The sequence below is a fragment of the Loxodonta africana genome, chromosome 3, assembly GCF_030014295.1.
Source record: "Loxodonta africana isolate mLoxAfr1 chromosome 3, mLoxAfr1.hap2, whole genome shotgun sequence".
Classification (NCBI taxonomy): Eukaryota; Metazoa; Chordata; class Mammalia; order Proboscidea; family Elephantidae; genus Loxodonta; species Loxodonta africana.
Window position 1 is genome coordinate 12187109 of NC_087344.1, and position 21169 is coordinate 12208277.

General features: G+C 49.8%; 1 protein-coding gene across 2 annotated transcripts in view; it reads right to left on the reverse strand.

Moving 5' to 3' along the window:
• Window positions 1–6032: 6032 nt before the first annotated feature.
• ELAVL1 (ELAV like RNA binding protein 1) overlaps window positions 6033–21169 on the reverse strand; it is a 50914-nt gene continuing 35777 nt past the window's right edge. For both annotated transcript variants that reach the window (XM_003421283.4, XM_023540499.2), the window contains exons 4-6: window positions 15328–15481; window positions 10413–10638; window positions 6033–7539 (exon numbers count right to left, since the gene is read on the reverse strand). In XM_003421283.4, the coding sequence (XP_003421331.1) occupies window positions 7215–7539; window positions 10413–10638; window positions 15328–15481 (705 nt within the window). In that variant the 3' untranslated portion in view covers window positions 6033–7214. The remainder of the gene's footprint in view (window positions 7540–10412; window positions 10639–15327; window positions 15482–21169) is intronic.

The following is a 21169-nucleotide window of genomic DNA, read 5'->3' on the forward strand; positions in this document are numbered from 1 at the left end:
ACATGCGTTGGCTGGCGGGGACGGGGGGGGGTGGTCCCTGGACCTTGTTCAGTGGTGGGATCTCCTGGGTGGGATGAAATGCAATTGCACCAGGCCGGGCAGGTGGGCAAAGTGAGTCCTTAATCTATGACAAAGGCTCCACGGCTGGGGTCGCCTCGGGATTTCTGTGTGGCGTCTGGAAGGTGGCGGGCGGCAAGCCCAGGGCTCCTATTTGTCCGAGGCGCCCTCCTGCGCCCAACCATCTGTCCTGCTCCACTGGGCTCCAGGGCAGGGGCACAGAATAAGGGGTTGATTCACCTTGCCCCCACTCCCAATGAAGCTCTTCACAGCTCAATCCTGCTTGTTGCTAGACATGAGCCTGGTTCTCTGGGGACAATACTGTGGTCTATGCCTTTCTCCTTCTACCAAAATCTGTTGTTGTCGGGTGACATTGAGTCTATTCCAGCCCATAGCGACCTCATATGACAGAGTAGAACTGCCCCATAGGGTTTTCTAGGCTGTGATCCTTATGAAGAGCCCTGATGGTGGGGTGGTCTAAGCGCTAGGCTGCTAACCAAAAGGTGGTGGTTGGGACCCACCAGCCACTCTGTGGGAGAAAGATGTGGCGGTCTGTTTCCGTAAAGATTTACAGCCTTGGAAACCCTATGGGACAGTTCTCTGTCCTCTAGGGTCGCTGAGTTAGAATTGACTCGGCAGTAATGGGTTTGGTTTTTTGGTTTTGGTAATCTTTACGAGAGCATATTGCCAGGCCCTCCAGCGGAGCTGCTGCATGGGTTGTTTTGGTTGGCAGCTAAGCACTTAACCATTGTGCCACCAGGGCCCCTTTCCAGAAATTTAGTGCTAAGAAATCATTGAGGTTAAAAAGTGAAATACATCTCAAAGGCAAAAGAACGCAGGCTTTGAGTCTGCTGGCCCTTAATCTGGAATGAAACAATGAGGAGGCTGCACTGAGGCCACTCGGTAGGGAGAGAGCTCTTGGGCTCTCGGGTCCCAGGGCTGGTGAGGAATAACTTCCCACCACTCAGACAGGAGAGGGTGGACCTGAGTTCGATTCCTGCCCAACGCGCCTCACGCGCAGCTGCCACCTGGCTGTCAGTGAAGGCTTGCGTGTTGCTATGATGCTGAACAGATTTCAGCGGAGCCTCCAGACTAGTTTAGACTAGGAAGAAAGGCCTGGAGGTCTACATCCAAAAACCAGACAATGACAACCTTATGGATCATAATGGTCCAATCTGCAACTGATCATGGGGGTGCCGTAGGGCTGGGCAGAGTTTTGTTCTGTGCTGCGTGGGGTCACACGAGTTGGGGGCTGACTTGCAGCTGGGACTCCCCGTGCTCTGAGCTTGGGGGTGAGGCAGCAGGAGGTGGGGAAGGGGGCAGGTAAGGCTTCGCTAGAGCACGCCCCACTCTTAGGTCTCAAAGTGGATTCTGAGGACTTGTGGCATCGGCACCACCCTGGAGTGGTTAGCAATGCAGCCTCAGGCTGCCCGGCTCTGCTTTCTAACCAGCCCAGGGGAGGCAGGGCGCTTGGAAGGGCGCTGCTCTCCCAGGCACTGGGGAGGGCCAGTTACCACGTGGAGATGGCATGTGGTGTTGCCAGTGCCTGCAGCGGCAGGGAGACCACTAGCCCTGAGCCCAGGAGCTGCCTGCAGAGGCCCCCAGAGGCCCTGCCTGCAACCCCACGCTGCCCACTTCCCCGGTGTGGCTGGATGATGGACACAGGCTGGGTGGTCTGAGGCATCTCCGGAAGTCACGGGGCCGTTCAGCTGCATCTGGAGAAGAGAGAGACGAACACAAACTCTGGACACACGCAATGACCACAGTATCGTGAATGCTGATGGGTGCGCTGCCTGTACTTGGAGCAGCCCTGCCCAGGCACCTCAGGAAGCACGCACCTTCATGTTTTCATTCTCACAAGGACTTATGGGTTGGGCGTTTTGGAGCCCATTTCACAGACAGGGAAACCGAGGCTCAGGGTCAGTGGCTCACCCATGTTGCACTGGAGCGGCAGCGCCTGGATTCAGACTTAAGAGCTGGGTGCTCCTAACCACCCGGAGTCCCACCACCAAAGGAGAGGAGTCCCAGAAGACACAGTACGGTGCAGGGCCCTGGAGGTGTCCAGCTCGAAGATGGCAAGAGGCTATCATCAGGGAAAGGAGGTCAAGTGGCTGGGGTGGGTTGGGGTGGGGGCAGGCGGGCAGGAGATGCTATGCCATCGACTTCCTGCCTTCCATCCAGCGACCACAAAGCAGGCTCAAGAAGCTGCCAACCCAGAAAAGGGGCGTCTGGGTCTCCAGGGGAGGTGGCTGGCCTGTGAGTATATTCCAGGAGAGGAGGGAACGTCTGCGGAGGGGCCAAAGGGCCATGGGAGTCGGTCCCAGAGAGCTTCCGGGGCTGGCTACGCTCAGCTCCCCACAGGTGCCCGCCCTCTGGGCTTGGTCAAAGCCACCAGCAGAGGAGAGCTCAGCCAGAGGGCACGGGGCTCACCCGGGGAGGAGGGGTCACCAGGAGGCCCGCGGGTCACACCATCAGCCCTACACCACGGCATCTCAATGATCCCACTTCATTTATTACCAAAATATCACACAATTCCACTCAGAGTTAACAGACAGCGTGGAGCACACACCTAATACCTGTGAAGAGAACTAAGTATTTGGACAATTGTGTTGTTTGGAATCGTTTAACACCCCAAACCGTTATCACTCCGTATTTCAAAAATACATTTGGAGAGCTTTGGAAACTGAATTAAAATGTCTACACAGCTATGAACAATTGTTTAATAAAACTTTTTCATGTTTCCATTACATGTAAATATATCAATTTGGCATCTCTATAAAAACTCTGAAAATGGTGCAAAAGTTTCATTCTCTTTGAGAAAGCTATTGACAAAAAATATTCACACATCACTGAAATTTTGAAAAATGGTCTTCTTTCAAAGCTTCTTTATTAATCTGAAATCTCCTGGATTATCAAAATCTAGGTTTGCTTTTTTTTTTTTTCCTTCTAAAACACTAAAGAACATTTATTCACAAGGATAAAAAGGCAATGGGAAGGTGGAAACCTGATCAGTGCTTTTCTGAAAATAATAAAAAAGCTGTTTACATAAGCATCCTCCAAAGAACACAATGGGATTCATTTTATTGTTGACTTTTGGACAGCAGTGTCATACTTTATTGAAAACAAACCCATGTAAAAACAAAGTTAAAATGAAAAATGGTACCTGAAAAATAAATTATTTTATATAAAACAAATCAATAACTTAAAACACGCTAATATACAAATCATCTAACCGACTACTGTACAGCATGGGAATCAACTGGTAACGCTCCCCCCACCCCAAATCGAGTTGTAACCGAACATCACATGGTAAGGGGTGGCCCCAACGGAAGAGCCTTCTGGAAGTAAAACATAGTCCTCTCGAGTCCCTGGTCAAACCATCAGTTGGCCTCACTTAGGTACTTGTGGTGACTTACGAATCATGTTCTTTTCAATGACCAAGCAAAAAACTGTGTCACCAGGAGGGTGTGGAAAAATTCTATACAATCATTAGAGGTCAGAGGAAAATCAGGTTTTGAAATGTGCTGGGGGTCTGGGCCTCAGATGACGGCTCGCTGATTCTAGCCCAACTGTAAGAAACGGTCAATTATAAATGCCACTCAACAGAAAGCACTTGTGACTTCAGGGAGCTCCTGGGGACTTTTGGGGACGTGGGCTGGGAGCCTGAGGAACAGTGGAGGTGGCTTGTACAGAGCTGCCTCACAGCCCCGTTGGCGGAGCAGGTGCCGGGAAGGCGGGAAAGGGTGTGAGGTGGAGGGTGGAAGCAGGGAAGAGGCCATATAGCTCATTCTTCCTCTCTTTAATCCAACACATGAAGGCTGCAAAAAGCACACAGACATAAAACCATGCGGACTCTGAAGTGAAATGGAACAGCTGAGGGATGTTAATGCTGATGTTTGAGTCCGATGCTGGATGGGGGGGTAAGTTCACGTCTTTCCAACACCCGGTAGGCAAACGGCCCATGTTTGGAGGAGAACCAGGATAACTAATTGCCGGCAACTGTCTTTGGATTCATCGACTTCTCTAACCCAGAAGTGACTCCTTGGAGGCTGGGATCCTGGCATGAATAGCATGTGCAGACTCTCAAACATGAAGGCCTTTGGAGTGGGGCAGACTCACCTTCCGCGAATCTGGAAGGCAGGGCCCCACCCAGCACCACCTGCATAAGGGCCTACAGACCCCTATTTCAGATATTCGTGCAAGATGGTGGCAGTGGAGAGGGCCCCTGGATGGGGAAGCACAGCCACAGTACTTGTGACCAGAGGCACAGCCAGCAGAGAACCGAGGCTTGGCCTTTTATGCTGAAAAGCCAAATGAAGGGCAGAGCCAGCGGGGAGAACTGGGTCATTCAACTGGGAACAGGTTTCTCACAAATTTTGAGCTGCTCGGTATAGTTTAACTATTAGGGAAGTTTTATAGGCCAAAAGAGAATGCAATCAAAGTCTTTGGTAACTACAAAATCAAAAGTCTGTTTAATCAAATTTCCCGTATAAAAGATGAGCACTCGTTTTGTTAAATACAAATATGATTAATCTATGTAAACTTTTTTTTTTTCTGGAAAATTCTGGTTTCTTCTGGATTGTGATTTTAACAAAAGAGACCTTCCTTTGGCAAACCAGCCTAGATAAGATGCGCTGAACTTGGAGGGCACAGGGTCAGCATCTAGGATCTGGATAGCAAATGAAAATGGCTCTTTGAGAATAACATTTCAAAAGCTAAGCCCTTCCGCACACTGGCAAACTACAGCTCCCAAAGGGATACGCTGGGATTTTTTAGCTAAAAGGCTGTTCAAACAGTGGAGGCCACGTAAGATGAACATTTCATGGAACCAAGAAACTCCAGGGAGCTTTCCAAGGTTCACAGACTTGACATGTCTCTGTCCCAGCATGGGAACGATCAATATGGTTCAGATAAGAGCGGGGGACAAGGTGTTGGCTGTGTGCCCAGCACTATTTTCACAGTTTATATACAAGACGGCATTCTCTTGAGAAAGAGGACACTGTCTGAGGCTGGCCGGAATGTGTGTACATGAGGTGACTCGAGGGTCAGTGTCAGAACTAGGAACCCCACCTCCACTTAGAAGACGTCCACCAGGGGCGTCTTTTCCCAGGAAGACACTGGTCCTGAGGAAAGACAGCTCTGGGCTGACAGAGCAGAGACGACCCGGGTATTGAATCCAGGGCCACTGCCTTGGCTCTGAGTTGTGAGAGGTGACACACAGGTTGGCTTCTACTTGGGACCTGTGACTTTTGTCGGACCCGGGAGCTAATCCTGGCCAACTGTGACAAGGCCTGGGTACAAACTTGGCCTTTTGTGGGAAAACTATGTGGCGAGCTCTCAAGTTGGTGAGGACAATGCGCGTGGCCGGCGGCAGCACCTCAATTAAGCGTCGGGGCCAGGGGGCAGGAGGCGGACAGCCTGGGGCACCTGGAGCACCCATGGGCTGCTCAGAACCCTTACCTGCTCTGGAGAAGGGCCTGACACCCAATTTTCCATGCCAATAAAGAAATAAATAAGCAGGCAGATAATAAATAAATAAATAAATAAATAACTCCATCATTCTGTTCTATCTAGAACTAAAACGAAAGCCAAAACCCAAACATGTTTTAGATGTTTAGTCTCATGGCAAGGTTAAAAACTGCTGGTACTAAGTTATCCCCCCTCCCCTTTTTTGGACTCTCTCTGCACATTAGTTATTTATAAAAGTCAGATCACCTTCCTGAAGAACTGCCCGGAGACTGGGCCCTGCCTCCACCACAGGCCCCGTCTCGGACGCTTCCTACCGACGCCCGGTTTAAAACACGCTGACCTGTGACTGCACAGTCCCTATGTCACAGATTTGCGAGTGCTTTTCCTCAAGGCCGGGGTTTGTTTCTGAAGACCTTATAAACAGATTCTCCCTGAAAGCTGGCCCGCCTGTCCCTTCCCTAGCCAAAAAAGAAAGAAAAGGTAAAATAAAAAAAACAAAACAAAACTCGAGCAAAACAAAATCAAATTTAATGGTCTTAAATGCAAAAGTAAAAACAAACAAAAAACACAAAAAAAGCAAAAGAAAAATTAACAGAGCAACCCAAAATGTAAAGGCAGTTACGGAGAGAGCGTTGCGGGTTCTTCTTTAGGACTACAATCAAAGACTTTTGTTAATAGCTAACCAGCAAGAAATAAGTACTTTTCTGCTGAGTGTTCATACGAAAGCAAAATTTCAAAACAAAAATCCGACTAAAATAGGAAGGAAAGCCTAGCGCTCACAAGGGATGCGAAAGATACAATGCTCAAATGTTTATGTGTGGTTAAAACACAGCGCTATGGTACGCGTTCAAGCTGTGGTGAATGGTCTCAGAGACTGGAGGAAGTGAACAACCGTGTCCGCTGTGGGGGCACCGTGCATGCATGTTTGGGCAGATTTGGGAGGTCGGAGCAGCGACATGTCTCCAGGTGTGCCTGGAGCTCAGAGCTGACTCTGGAATACACTGGAGTTTCCCTGAAACTCTTTGGTCCGTCCCCATTGGCGCCCGGGCTTACAAAACCTGTGTGTGCCCTTCTCTGGACAGCCCGTGGCCCCCTCCCCATGAAAGCGCCCCTCGGCCGGGCACGCTGGCCCTTCCGAGGCCGCTTGGCAGAGCCCGGGGCTGAGTGAGTGGGAGGTGGCAATGGAACCTGCTCGGGGAAGCAATTTCCTGCCAACCAAAGCATCAATCGCTTAAAATGTGGAAGCGGTTGAGAAAACGCACACTCAGTGTCTGTCTAACATCTGTAGTTGAAAAACTAAAACTAAAAGATAACGTTTCCTTTTTTTTTTATCCAGTTCGTGGAGACATCGAATGAAACGAAATGTTAGACAGTCTTATAAGTTAAAGCATGCTTCAGTTTTACCACCATCCAGAGGGACTGGTTAGTTAATGCAGTCTACTTAGATTTCTGTTTAATATATATTTTAAAGGAAATAACTTAAGAAACTTAAAATTGGTCTAACATGTGGGATTTCAAACATTTGAACATGTCGGTTGCATCCCAGAGTATAAAAAACCTTTTCACTTCTCATTTAGACTAAGACAAACACTTGTGAAAATTGGCGCAAAGTGAGTTGTACACTAACAAAAAAGTTTCAACTTCGGTCACTCTTAATTATCTATTCCGTACAAAAAAGCATGAGCGAGTTATTTGTGGGACTTGTTGGTTTTGAAGGAAACCTGTAAGATTTTGTCCCCCAGGCGGTAGCCGTTCAGACTGGCTATGGCCATCGCGGCTTCTTCATAGTTTGTCATGGTCACAAAGCCAAACCCTTTGCACTTGTTGGTGTTGAAGTCGCGGATCACTTTCACATTGGTGACGGCGCCAAAGGGGCCAAACATCTGCCAGAGGATTCCCTCGTCGGCGTCCTGCCCGAGGTTGTAGATGAAGATGCACCAGCCCGAAGATGCATTGCCTGGGACGTTGACGCCAGAGAGCCCGCTCATGTGATCTACACCCATCGGGGAGAACCTGGTGGACAGAGAGCATAGCTTTCAGGTCACATTCAGGCAAGGCGGCTGCATCCACAAGGGAGAGCCAGGAGGGCAGCCCGGTACATGCAGACATTCGGCCCTTCCCCGTCTACAATGCAGTGCTTGGCCACTGGTCAAGGCGCAAAGTCTTGGACACCCACATCACTCCCAATTTGTCTTTCTTAGCTGAGAGGAACTCCGGAAGGAGTTGGAGAGAAGCAGGGGTGGGTCCCCGCTCTGTGGATGATTAGCGCTAAGAGGACACCCTGATGCCCATAGATGGGGGAGCTCCAACTAACCCTATCTCAGAGCAAAGCTCCCAAAGTGGCCCCTGAGTGGCCTCACAGGGACGTGCCCATGTTTAAATGGTGGACACACCCTCCACGTCCCTCCAGGAGCTTCTCACCCTCAGCGCTTTGATGGCAACTTTTTCCTCTCATACTCTGTGTCTCAGGGTGAGCAGTGGGGTGAGACTAGATTTTTTCCGTTTCTTTTTCCAAATTCTGTACCTTCCCCTGATCACGGACTTCCCTCTCTGAGGGTCACAGCTAAGCAGTGGCTGGTGACAGGGCCCCCGTGGGCACCACCGTAGAGGGCTGGGGGAAGTCCTTCCCACAGCTCCAGGGAGCTGAGGGCCGAGAGCTCAGAGACAGGGTCGGACACCCAACTTCACCAAAACCGGGGATGCTTTCTAAAGACAACGCTTGGCTTACGCCAAAAATACACCTTCTAGAAACGTGTAGACATTGCAGGAAGGATTCAGGTAGACGGATGATAAAAGGGTTGCTGAGGTGATGGTGTCCTCCCAAGGTCACTTTAATACTCAGTACGAGACCTCGCAGTGAGGCCACACGCCCCTGTTGGAGGAGAGTACTATCTGCTCCAAAACAAAACAGGATCCGGAGCTGTGGGACCGCTGGCCAAACACCGCACCTCAGGCCCCATCACTCTCTCTGCAGACGAGAGACAAGCGTGACTGGCCCATGATGCTGCTCACTGCCCCCAGGATCAGTGTCAATGCAGGCACCAAAGACTCTAGATACATTGTCAACCATGGTTTTAAAGTCTCAAGAATAATTCTCAATAGCCCAAGCCAGGATGATCAAGTTGGCTGGGAGACCAGATGGCTCCTGAGTGGCCCTGTGGCTGTCTGGGCAGCACTGACACACAGTGTCATTGAGATGTGGCTGGTACCCATGGGCTGGGCTGGTTGGCAAAGAGAACTAGAAAGAGGTTCCCAAGTGTAAAAGGGGCTTGTTTGCTCTGACTTTTGTAGGATGTGGCCTTGGTCCTCAGCACCCCCATTTGCCACAAGCACCCTGGAGGAGGCCAAGTAAGGATATACGTTACTATCTTTCTGTAAGTTGTCATGTAGATGGGATGCTGAAAATAATCTGAGGTCATATTTTACTATGTTTTATTCAACTTATTCTTATTAGTTGGTTCTTCTCCTGCTAACTGGAGCTGATTTATCTTGACAACCCCCCGCTCCCGAATTCTTTCCTCTGATGGTACAGAAAGAAGACAGGCCTTTCCTGACATGAGTGTAAGAACTGGCTGCAAACTCGGCTCTCCTGGGCCTTTCTTCCCCAAGTCCTTTGTCTCAGTCTGCCCTCTGATGGTAAGGCTTCTCCTCCTTCCTAACTTGCCCCTTCCTTTTAGCTCTTTCTCCCAGGCTCCCTGCGGTCATTGCCATCACTTTCTGTTTCACCAGCAATTCCAGCTCCTTGGCCTTCCTCTTTTTGTTCCCAGTCACTGACCAAAGGCCCCCTTCTTGTCCTCCAACCTCCCCTGCTTTCCCAGTTCCAACCATCAGGTGACCCACAGACCATTATGTGCACACCGCCCACCCTATTACAAGTGATTCTGACAGCATTAGCTGACATTTCAAATTGGGTTGAGCTCCCTTCTCTCCACAGGCGCGCCTCCAGCCACTGTCTTTAAACTAGAAAAGGCAAGAGAGAAAGGGCGGTTTTGGAGGCAGAGCAGAGCAGAGCACTCTGGATTATTCAACTGTGAATGTGCCACTCAAGGTAGCATTTGTGGGGATGAACGGGGATGGCTTGACCTTGCTGCTTAAGATGGGGAATCTGAAAAGCCACTGAACTAAGCTCTTGTACCATTTTTGGATGTTTTGACCAAAAATAAAAACGAAAAGCGGCTCCACAAATTGTGATCTCGCCTGGTTAGTAAGATGGTAAAACCCATGGGTTGGAGTCCAAGTTACTGACTCTAACTGTCTCTATTCTACTCGATCCTGGCAACCAGTACCATTTTCAACATGCAAGGACTAAGGATTATGTAAACGCAGTTCACCTCTTTGAAAAGGCTTTTAGAACGGCAGACTTGTCATATTTAGACATAAAAACGACTCCACAAGGAACATCTATGAAAGGTTCACCTTAAGGCTGCTGACAAACATCTAAAACTGGTTTAAAAACTCTGGAAAACTCTCTTCTAACCACACCAAAGGCCACTCTTTTCCCTCAAGGATGCACGAGGATCTTTTAAACTCTGGGCTGTTCTCATTTGACTAGAAGCTGTGAGCTTGGGCTCTACGTGCTCACTCCTGAGGTAGCTACCTGGGACTTGCACCACCTTCTGGATTCCAATCAAAGATGGGGCTCTGATGGAAACACACAACTTTCATGCAGATACGTTTAGGGTAGGGGCAAAAGCACGGAGATGGGGAATGACTTCAAGAGTGCCTTTCCAAGAGGCTGGGCCTAGCACCCCCAGCATTTTCCGTTTGCTGGAGTTAGCCACGGGCCTGGCTCCTGCAGCCTGGGAGAGCACGAGGGCCCAGGGGGATGTGGGCACTGAGTAGGCGCCGCAGCGCAGGCCTCCCACAGTGCCGCCTTCCAGACCCACCTGAATCTCTGCGCCTGGTGGTGCACGGGCCCTCCGAACCGTCTCGCGGGCGAGTGGTACAGCTGGGAGAGCAGCGCCACGTTTTTGTTCTGGTTGGGATTGGCGGCAAACTTCACTGTGATGGGCTCGGAGGAACCTGGGGGTTTATGACCATTGAAACTGGTAATTGCCTCTTCTGCCTCCGACCGTTTGTCAAACCGGATAAACGCAACCCCTCTGGATAAACCTTTTTAACAAATCAATAAAAATAAAGTTAGGGGGAAAAAAAAGAAATTTTCAAACTGAAAAACAAAAGTCAAATCAGTCTACTGTGCTTCCTGGTTAATGAAATAAATAAAAATTAAACCTAAAGATGAAAACAAATGAACAGATTAAAAAAAAAAAAAGGACAAATAAAAGACTAAGGTCTCAGACCTTCTTCTGAGCTGAAGTGATGACGCTACAGTCTCAGTGCTAACAGTTTTTGGTAGTAATAACTCAAAAACCAAACCCGCTGCCGCTTAGTCAATTTCGACTCATAGTGACCCTACAGGACACAGGAGAACTGCCCCAAAGGGTTTCCAAGGCTGTAATCTTAATGGAAGGAGACTGTCACACCTTTCTCCCGAAGAGCTGCTGGTGGGTTTGAACTGTCAACCTTTCAGTTAGCAATCGAGACACTTTAATCACTGCACCACCAGGGATCCTTTTGGTAATAGATAGCCCAAATGAAATAAGATGGTTTTTTTTTCTTTTTTTTAAAAAAAAGGAACGTTAGATAAGATCACACACACCATGCCCACCACGAGATGCGCGTCACAGATGAACTAAGGGGAGGGTGGGTGAACAAGGTTGGGGGCCAGGGCTCCGGGCCTCCCCTTCCTTCTGGCTAGCATGCCTGAGGAACAGCCCTGCCTTCTGAGGCCACTGGGGCAGGAGTGGCACAGGCATTGTTGCTCAGCCCAGTCTGTCCCAGGCTCCCCCACGGCCTTCCTGCCCGGCTGGGCCCTTGCATCTTCTTCACCAACACCATCCCCAGCTCTTTCCAGCTGCTGTCGTGACCAAACTCACCTCTGGAACATTCTGCTGCAGGGCTCTGGGACATTCTATGGACCCCAAATCACCCTCATAATCAAATGAGGCCACTAACCCTCTCCTAGGAATTTGTCCAGACACATGGGCTGAAACCCACCACAGGCTCTCCTGCTTCAGGCCCACTTCGTACCTGGCCCCATCCTGCCTCCAGCTCCTCAGGAGGGCACCTTCTCTTGCCATCTAGACTGAGCCACCTGAAGGCAAGCACATCCCCTGGAAGGGGCAACACAGCCCCTCGCAGAGCATGGGCGTGGGCTGGGACAAGGTGGCTGAGCAAACTGAGTGGCAGGAAGTCTGGTCATCCTCCCGCATCCGCCTGCCACATTCTAGGCCCAGGTGAAAATGGTGAGCAGTGGAAGAAGACCAACTCCTTCCAGGGGAGGAGGAATGAGGGCCAAATGTGGAGGTCCTGGTGCCCTTCAGTGAGCGAGGTGACAGGTGGGGGCCAGCCAGACCTGAGAGTGAAGTCACTGGATGGGATTTGTGAGGAGGGAGCCCAGGTAAACAGCCTCTTTCTTAAGACAGTCAAAGGTTGTCAGAAATGGTTGTTATCTCCAGGACAGAGACCTCTGAGCACACTGCCAGTGACTGTGATCTAAGTGGGACATCCCAGTGCCTTGGGTCATCAGCTGAGTAATGTGTGTCCCCCCAAGAAGGGCATGTGATGTGGGACTCCCTGGCTGGCCCCGAGGCTGTGGAGGGGCAAGGAGACTCGGGCACACCATTAGCTGGGTGCAAGGTAACGGGTGTCACTGCAAGGCACAGCTGGCCCCTTTTGGGCCTAGAACCCCACGCTCAGGCCTGACTTGGACTGTGACACAGCAGGTCCCATGTGGACACACAGATGACAGTCAGGGACCTACAGTCCTGGGATTCCTTCTTTACAAGCAAGGCCTCTTCCGTGTTACCTACCATAGACATCCCACACTGAGTCCTAAAGCAACCCCAAGTCTCCATTTGGGGAACTCCTACCAGGGGCTCCCCACAGCACCATGCCCAGGAATGCTGTGTGGTGGCTCCTAGCAGCATGGGGATTATGACTGTTTAAATTAAAAAAAAAAAAAATCACACGACCCAGCCCAACACTCACTGAATCAGAGAGAATAGGCCGAGCAATTTAGACCAGGCAGTGTTTTGTCCTGTCATACCTAGGGCTGCTATGAGTCAGAACCGACTCAACGGCACCTAACAACAACAAGACCTAGCAATATACATTTCTGCTGGGAAAATTCTAGAGCCTGAGCCCACTTTTAATTTCAGTTCAGAAGGAACACCGGAAAACAGACATTCGGCACTGTTTTATTTATTCCTAAATGGCAGGAAGGACAGCTCACATGGAAATCGAAATGAAATCTAACTTGAGGCAAGAGCTACCAGAAGCGCTGGCTGGCCCTTCCAGAAAAGCCTCCTTTAGGGAGGCGTGTTCACGTGAACGAAGGTCATGCTAATGGCCTTGAAATCAAGCAGAGAGAGGGAGAGAGTGTATGTGTGTGTGCAAGTGGGGTTTCCTGGGCTTGCTCTGTTTCTGCAGAATGGTTTTCAAACGAAAATTGGCCAAGCAAAACGAATAAAGCCCAAGAAGGAAAGAATGTTATTTAACTCAGGGGGAAATAAATGCACAAAATTATGTGAAGTCATTATTTTTTAATACGACTCCATGTTTTTTCTAGTGTTTTCTAGAATTAAAAGCAGAGACTAATAAATGAGCAAAATACAAAACCTATAGATAAAATGGATAAGGCAGGAAAGAAACTTTTTTTAAAAATTAAGCTCTGTCAGTTCAGGATGTTAAGATTTCTTAGGAGAATGTACCATTTCTTTATCACTAAAAAGCAAACTTGAGATGCAAACCCAGCTGTGTTTCTAAGGGAAATGTTTTGCCCTTGACCCTCTTTGGACCTCAGGAGCCCCCGAGGGCACCCTCAGCTCTCCCTCCTCTCCTCTGAGAGTGGGTACCCACGACTCAGGGTGGGGTAACCATTTCCCTTGCCAAATCGGCAGAGGCTGGTGGGAGGCTGGATGGACAGTGAAGGTCCTGTGCACCCCTCTGAGGTTCCCAGATGACACTGGGGGCAATTCTGAGGGGCTCCCAGCACTCTGAGAGACATGGGCCTTGCAGAGCTTCCAGAAAGGAGGCCAAATCCCTACCAAACGATGAGAGGTCACAGGAGTGACCTCCCTCAGGATGGTAGGCAAGTGTGCCTGAGACCCCTGGGGAAAGCAAGGTGGCTGGGGCATTCTTAGAAGTGGGCTCCACCAGTGCCTGGCCACGGCTAGAAGACCCTGCAGCAGAGGCAAAGCAGTCGGAATGTAATCTGAACAAGGAGGGCCATGGGGGATGACAGGAGCCAGCAAAGCCACCGAGTACATCCAGAGCAGCCCACTTGGAAGGCCCCATGTGGGGTGGGGAATGGACACAGGTTCTGGCCAACCGACTGGCCCCTGAATGTCAGTGTGGGCGACTTTAGGGACCACAGGAAACTTCCAGTGCAGACCAGGGGGGTTGATACACCAAAGAAACCCCATCCTTCCCACCTGCCCCAGAGCAAAGGGGCTGAGGGTCGGAGTAGGTGCCTGTGCCAGGCCATGGGCGGGACCCAGGGCTCCCAGAAAATGTCAGTGACCTGAGCCTGTGGATCAGGCTCCAAAAGCCAGAAACAACGGTGGGGCAGGACACGGGTGGTCATACACCCCTCTCCCTGTCAACTACAATGGTTCCTTGGGGCCACAAGCTGCCTATCCCTCCCAAGGAGAGCCCCAGCACACGGCCAGCTGAGCTTCCACAGTGTGGGTGGGAGGAAAGGGGAGAACACGGCAAAATGCCCGTGCCTCCAAACCTCGTCGCCACAGGTCAGGACGGCAGTCTGTCTAGAAGGAAGCCTTGGGAGACTCTCTCCTCAGAGCTACCCCTTCCTGGGGCCCCGCTGTGCAGCGGGTGCTCTAATCTGCAGCCCAGGGCTGGCCATGCTGAGGAGGCGATGAATGCACTGTGTTGGAAGAACATAAAAATCAACTGCAGACAATTCCACCAACTTCACTGAGCTCTGTGGGCAAAAACTCTTCCTTTCTGGTTTAGCAGCAAGTCCCCATTCTTGCTGGGAACAGAATTTAGGAGCCTGAAGACAGGGACAGCCTACGTGCCCTGTTCCACAGATGGTGGGAGGGAGGGGAGACGGGCAGGGCAGCCAGGGTTGCTTCCACCAGGGTGTGTGGGCCTTAGCACACCTGTGCCTGGCTGCTTAGCACACCTGTGCCTGGCAGCTTTGTGCACTTGTCCGTGGCCACTTCAGGCAAAGAGCAGAGGCAAGGTGTTATGTCCAGTACTGACATGACTATGGAGCGGCAGTGAGGGGCTCGCTGTCTTTGAGCTCTGTGGACTTTGGAAGTGCTGTGCGTGGTGGGGTGGGAGGTGCTCATCAGAACAGTCAACCCTGTAGCTTCAGGGAATGACAGCCAGGATTCTGGGTCACAGGAACAGACGGTTTTATACTGTAAATCGTAAACCGTCTGCCTGAAATAAAAGCAGCAGTGCAAAACACAGACAGCAGTCTTTTCACCCCCACCCCACAACAGCAAGGCCTGGACACGGGTGCCTGAGGGAAGGTGTCAGAATTTCTTGGTATTTCCACCATAATGAGCTGACTGAGTCCAGGGGCTTTGTTCACCCTCTTTTACCTCCCCAGCCTCGTAAAACAAAAGCTGATGTCTTCTCATGTCCATTCTCCTCACTCGTGAAATCACTAATGACACCCGCCAATCAAACAGTAGTCTGTGTTCCCCAGAACAGCTGGTCCCAACCTGGAAGACGATGCCCCTGGTGCACCGCGGCTGCTGGCCGTACCTGTGGTCTGGTCCACAAGCACACGGGAGTTGATGATGCGTCCGAACCGCGAGAACATGTCCTCCACGTCCTTCTGGGTCATGGTCCTCGGGAGCCCGCTGATGTACAGGTTGGCGTCTTTGATGACCTCAGAGCTCGGGCGGGCGTATGACACCTGGGAAACAAAGCCACTTTCCAGGATTAAGGCAGACGGGGGTCAGAGCCTGGTGAGGGAGGGGTTTCAACATTCAGGTCAGAGTGACCACACACAAGACCACTGATGCCCGGTAACACTCGTCCCTGGCAGCTCCCGTGGGCCAGGCACAGGCCCAGCAACTGACACCATTTTCCCTCTCAGTACTCGCCATCCCTATGAGGCAGACATCACTCCTGCTTTACGGGGCAGAGAAACTGAGTCCCCCACGGGCGGAAGCAGGGCTCGGATCCAGACATAACTGCCTGTGCTCATACACCCTCCATCACGTGCTGGACAAGAGCTGGCGGTGGGGATGGGAGCTGGTCCTGCTGGCAAGAGCCCACAGTGCAGCAGGCAAGTGTGGGAAGTCATTCTAAGTGTGACACCATCTGCAAGCAAGCACACATGCCACAGGAGCCCAGACAGGGCTGTGAGTTCTGGGGGAGCCCAAGTTCAACACTCAAGTGCTGAACGGGAAAGGAATGGGCGACTTTTGGGCTTATGTTTTCCAAAGTATGTTGCTAGCTGCCATTGAGTCGACCCCAACACGTGGACGGGATAGTACTGTTGTGATCCACAGGGTTTCCACTGGCTGACTTGTAGAAGGAGCATATCAGGCCTTTCTTCCTAGTCCGTCTTAGTGTGGAAGCTCCAGTGAAACCTGTTCAGCATCACAGCAAAACACAAGCCTCCCCTGACAGACAGGTGGTGGCTGCACATGAGATGCACCGGCCAGGAATCCAACTTGGGTCTCCCACACGGAAGGCGAGAGTTCTACCACTGAATCACCTCCGCCCCTTGCAAAATGTAAAGAAGGCCTAAAGGGAAATTTTGCCATCGCTTAGACCAAACGTGCGCGTGTTGAGGACGAAGGGTGGTGGTGCTGGTGGCTGGATGAACCCTGCAGCAGAGGAGCAGGACCAGGACCAGGACCAAGGCCACCCTCTGCGGGAAAGGAGCTCCAAGCAGCTGGGTGCCGAAACCAAAGGCAAGGAGACGCTTCTGCCGCAAAGAGGTGGCTGGGAACACCAGGACTCCATCGCACCCAAGGGAGTCAGAACCGAGTCAAGAGGCCAGAAAAGTGAGGATTAGGATGCAGGGCGCTGTGGGCTGAGAAAGAAAGCATGCAGTCATGAAGGGTCACTGAACCAACGAGAGGAAGGGACTGAGACCCCAGGGAAGGGAGCAGCTACGAGCTCTCAGGTATCCCTGGTTGGATGAGGGCACAGACGACAGTGTGTGCTCCAATCACAAGGCTCAGGTTTGTTAGTACTGGCAAGGGGATAGCTCTATGTGCCAAGCATGCGCACGCACGCACGCACACACGCACGCAGAGTCCTTTGCTCCTGTGCTCACTAACTCAGAGATGCTCACTGACCACCTCAGACGTTCCAGGAGAGGAGACTACAGACATTGCCTTGCCCTCCAGGAGGGCGTTGCTCAGCTGAAGAGCCAGGGAATGGGACGGAAGCCGCTGTGGTGTGGCCAGAGATGACTTCCCCTGTGAGGTGAGCACACAAGAACGGACAGAAGAGCCGCTGACAGGGAGGAGGCCATAGGGCACAGGGCATCAGGGGGCTGGCAGGCCCCTAAGGAAGCCATGTTGCTCCAGCTAGACTCTACCCAGACGCTCCCCTGTGCTGCTTCCAGGCCCCAGGCACCTTGGTCAGGTTTGTGGCGCAGATGCTTTGGAGACACTTGGTGACATGATTATTGGCTCAAGGCCTGAGGTCGACACAGCACTGTCCCGAGGAGAAAAAGTGGCTTAGCCCCCAGCCCCTCCCGCAGAGAGGGGTGGACACCAATCCACTCCGGTTAGCCATGCTTCTCGGCTTGTAGAAAAGAGGCCGGCTCTCCCCTGCTTGTCTGGCCTACTACCACCTGGCCCCACAGAACACCCCACACCAACTCCTGCCAGAGGACGCCACCCACACCGTATGCTGTCCCGTTCTCCTAGAAGCCCTGATGAGAGATATGGCATGAAGGCAGCGTGCTGGGGGAAGAAGGCAGCCCTGGCAGACTCCAGCCACCCGTGCAAGCCCAGGATGTTCTGCTTGGCCCTTCACAGATGCGTCAGGACTGGTCTGCACGTGGAGTCTGCCGTGAGTTGAGGCCATCACTGACTCTACTTATCCTCTCCTTGAGGAATCCCCGTAGGACAGGCGTTTTAGAGACAAACCCTAGGAAAAGCTTCGATGCCTCTAAACAACAGGCATCCTCAAGGACTATGATACCTGTTTCAGCTTTCCTTGTGCCTTCAGTCACTGTGAAGTTCAGGGTCAAATCAGAATCAGATGCACCGGAGAATCTGGCACACAGTGGGTGTATAACAATCTGGCAGCATGCCCCAGGGCCTTTGCTCAGCTTGGCTCTTTCCTAAGCTCCTGGCACGACTCCCTCCTTTGCCTTGATCTTAACTGTCCTGTTCTTGACAAACCTTCCCGACTACTTGATTTAAGCCACACCCCCTCCACCCACAAGCACCCAAAGCCCCTCCCTTCCCTATTTAGTTTTCGCCATCAGCACTTATCGCCATCAGGCATTCTGTGTCAGTACCCGCTGCTGTCGTGCTGACTCCGACTCATAGTCACCCCGTGTGTTAGAGTAGAACTGTGCTCCATAGGCGCATAGGTTTTCAATGGCCTCTTTTTTGGAAACAGACTGCCAGGCCTTTCTTCTGAGGTGCCTCTGGGTAGACTCAAACCTCCAACCTCCTGGTTAGCAGTGAGCACGTTAGCTGCCTGCACCACCCAAGGATTCCTGACATAGTATGTGTTTTATTTATTTAACTGTTTAGAACAAACTTGATGAGGGCAAAACTTTTTTGTTTACTGCTGCATCCCCACTACCTAGAACAGATTCAGGCGGACTGTAGGCATCCAAAAAATACTTGCTGAATGGATGACTAAAACGGGAGCTGTAACAGGAGCTGTGATTACTAACAGTAATAGGATTCCTGACCCCACTGCAGTACTGTGTAGGGCAGCATGGCCCGCTGAGCTCCATCTCTGGCCCCCAGTGCCCTGCTGTGTGGCCAAGGGAAGTTCTCTTTTCCTAGATCCTGGTGTTTATTTCTCATCTTTACTGGGGAAACAGCCTGCATTGGGTTAGGCACCTGGAGCCACAACGCCAGTTTCAAACTCTGGCTTTGCTCCTTTCTCTCTGTGACTGGGGGACGGCTATTTAACTACATTAAACATCAGCTTCTTCAAGCCTAACTGGGGAGGATGGCTAAGACAGGGCATGTGAGGGGCTGGCCCACTGACAGCCCCTCATATTTGCTGCTGTATGCATCATGCAGGGTCACATCACGCCTCAGCAATGACGCTGGGCTGCACTTTCGCCACCACGTTCAGCCGTCACATCCAAGTGCCTGCCACAGCTCTGGTCCAGACGACCATGGTGCCTGCACTGCTGTCACGGGAAAAGATGAAGTGGGGACAAAGTGAACACAGCTAAGTGGACAGGCAGGTCCAGGCTGGCTGGCTGGAGCACCAGGACCTTGGAGCCTGGGGCTAAAGAGGAGCCTTGGTGAAGTGCCTGTTCATATCCTTCGCTCATTTTTTATTTGTCTTTTTGTTCTTGAGGTTTCTTGCAGTAGTGTCTTGCAGTTTTCTTTGTTTTGGTCTTTTACATCTCTGGTTAGACTTATTCCTAAGTATTTTATCTTCTTGTGGGCTACTGTAAATAGTATTGATATTGGTGATTTCCTCTTCAACATTCTCTTTGTTGGTGTAGAGGAATCTAATTTTTGTATGTTCATCTCGTATCCTGATACTCTGCTGAACTCTTCTATTAGTTTCAGTAGTTTTCTTGAGGATTCTTTAGGGTTTTCTGTGTATGAGATCATGTCATCTGCAAATAGAGATAGTTTTACTTCTTCCTTACCAATCTGGATGCCCTTTCTTTCTTTATCTAGCCTATTTGCTCTGGTTAGGACCTCCAGCACAATGTTGAATAAGAATGGTGATAAAGGGCATTCTTGTTTGGTTTCTATTCTCAGAGGGAATGCTTTCAGACTCTCTCCATTTAGGATGATGTTGGCTGTTGGCCTTGTATAAATGCCCTTTATTATGTTGAGGAATTTTCCTTCTATTCCTATTTTGCTGAGAGTTTTTGCCATGAATTGGTGTTGAACTTTGTCAAATGCCTTTTCTGCATCAATTGATAAGATCATGTGGTTCTTATCTTTTTTTATTTATATGATTGTTTTTCTAATGTTGGACCAACCCTGCATACCTGGTATGAATCCCACTTCGTCATGGTGAATTATTTTTTTGATATGTTGTTAAATTGGCTAGAATTTTGTTGAGGATTTTTGCATCTAAGTTCATGAGGGATGTAGGTCTGTAATTTTCTTTGTTTGTGGTGTCTTTACCTGGTTTTGGTATCAGGGATATGTGGGCTTCATACAATGAGTTTGGGAGTATTCCATCCTTTTCTATGCTCTGAAATACCTTTAGTAGTAGTGGTGTTAACTCTTCTCTGAAAGTTTGGCAGAACTCTCCAGTAAAGCCGTCAGGACCCGGGCTTTTGTTTGTTGGGAGTTTTTTTTATTACCTTTTCAATCTCTTCTTTTGTTATGGGTTTATTTAGTTGTTCTACCTCTGTTTGTGTTAGTTTAGGTAGGTAATGTGTTTCTAGAAATTCATCCATTTCTTCTAGGTTTTCAAATTTGTTACAGTATAATTCTTCATAGTAATCTGATATGATTCTTTTAATTTCAGTTGGGTCTGTTGTGGTATCATCCATCTCATTTCTGATTTGGGTTATTTGCTTCCTCTCTTGTTTTTCCTTTGTCAGTTTGGCCGATGGTTTATCAATTTTGTTAATTTTTTCAAAGAACCAATTTTGGTCTTGTTAACTTTCAGTTGTTTTCCTGTTTTTTTTTTTTATTTAACTCTACTCTAATTTTTATTTGCTTTCTTCTGGTCCCTGAGGGTTTCTTTTGTTGCTCTCTATTTAAATTGTAGGGATAATTCTTTGATTTTGGCCCTTCTTTTTGTATGTGTCCATTTATTGATATAAATTGACTTCTGAGCACTGCTTTCGCTGTGTCTCAAAGGTTCTCATAGAAGTGTTTTCATTCTCATTGGATTCTATGAATTTTTTTTATTCCATCCTTAAAGTCTTCAATAACCCAGTTGTTTTTGAGCAGGATATTGTTCAGTTTCCAAATGTTTGGTTTCTTTTGCCTGCTTTTTCTGTTATTGATTTCTACTTTTATGGCCTTATGGTCAGAGAAGATGCTTTGTAATATTTCGATGTCCTGGATTCTGTAAAGGCTTGCTTTATGACCTAATACGTGGTCTATCCTACAGAATGTTCCATGTGCACTAGAAAAGAAAGTATACTTTGCTGCTGTTGGGTGCAGTGTTCTGTATATGTCTATGAGGTCAGTTGGTTGACTGGGGCATTTAGACCTTCCGTGTCTTTACTGAGCTTCTTTCTGGACGTTCTGTCCTTCACCAAAAGCGGTGTGTTGAGGTCTACTACTGTTGTGGAGCTGTCTACCTCACTTTTCAATGTTAAGAGTTTGCTTTATGTATCTTGAAGACCTGTCATTGGGTACATAAATATTTAATACTGTTATATTCTCTTGGTATACTGTTCCTTTAATCACTATATAGTGTCCTTCCTTATCCTTTGTGATGGATTTAAGTTTAA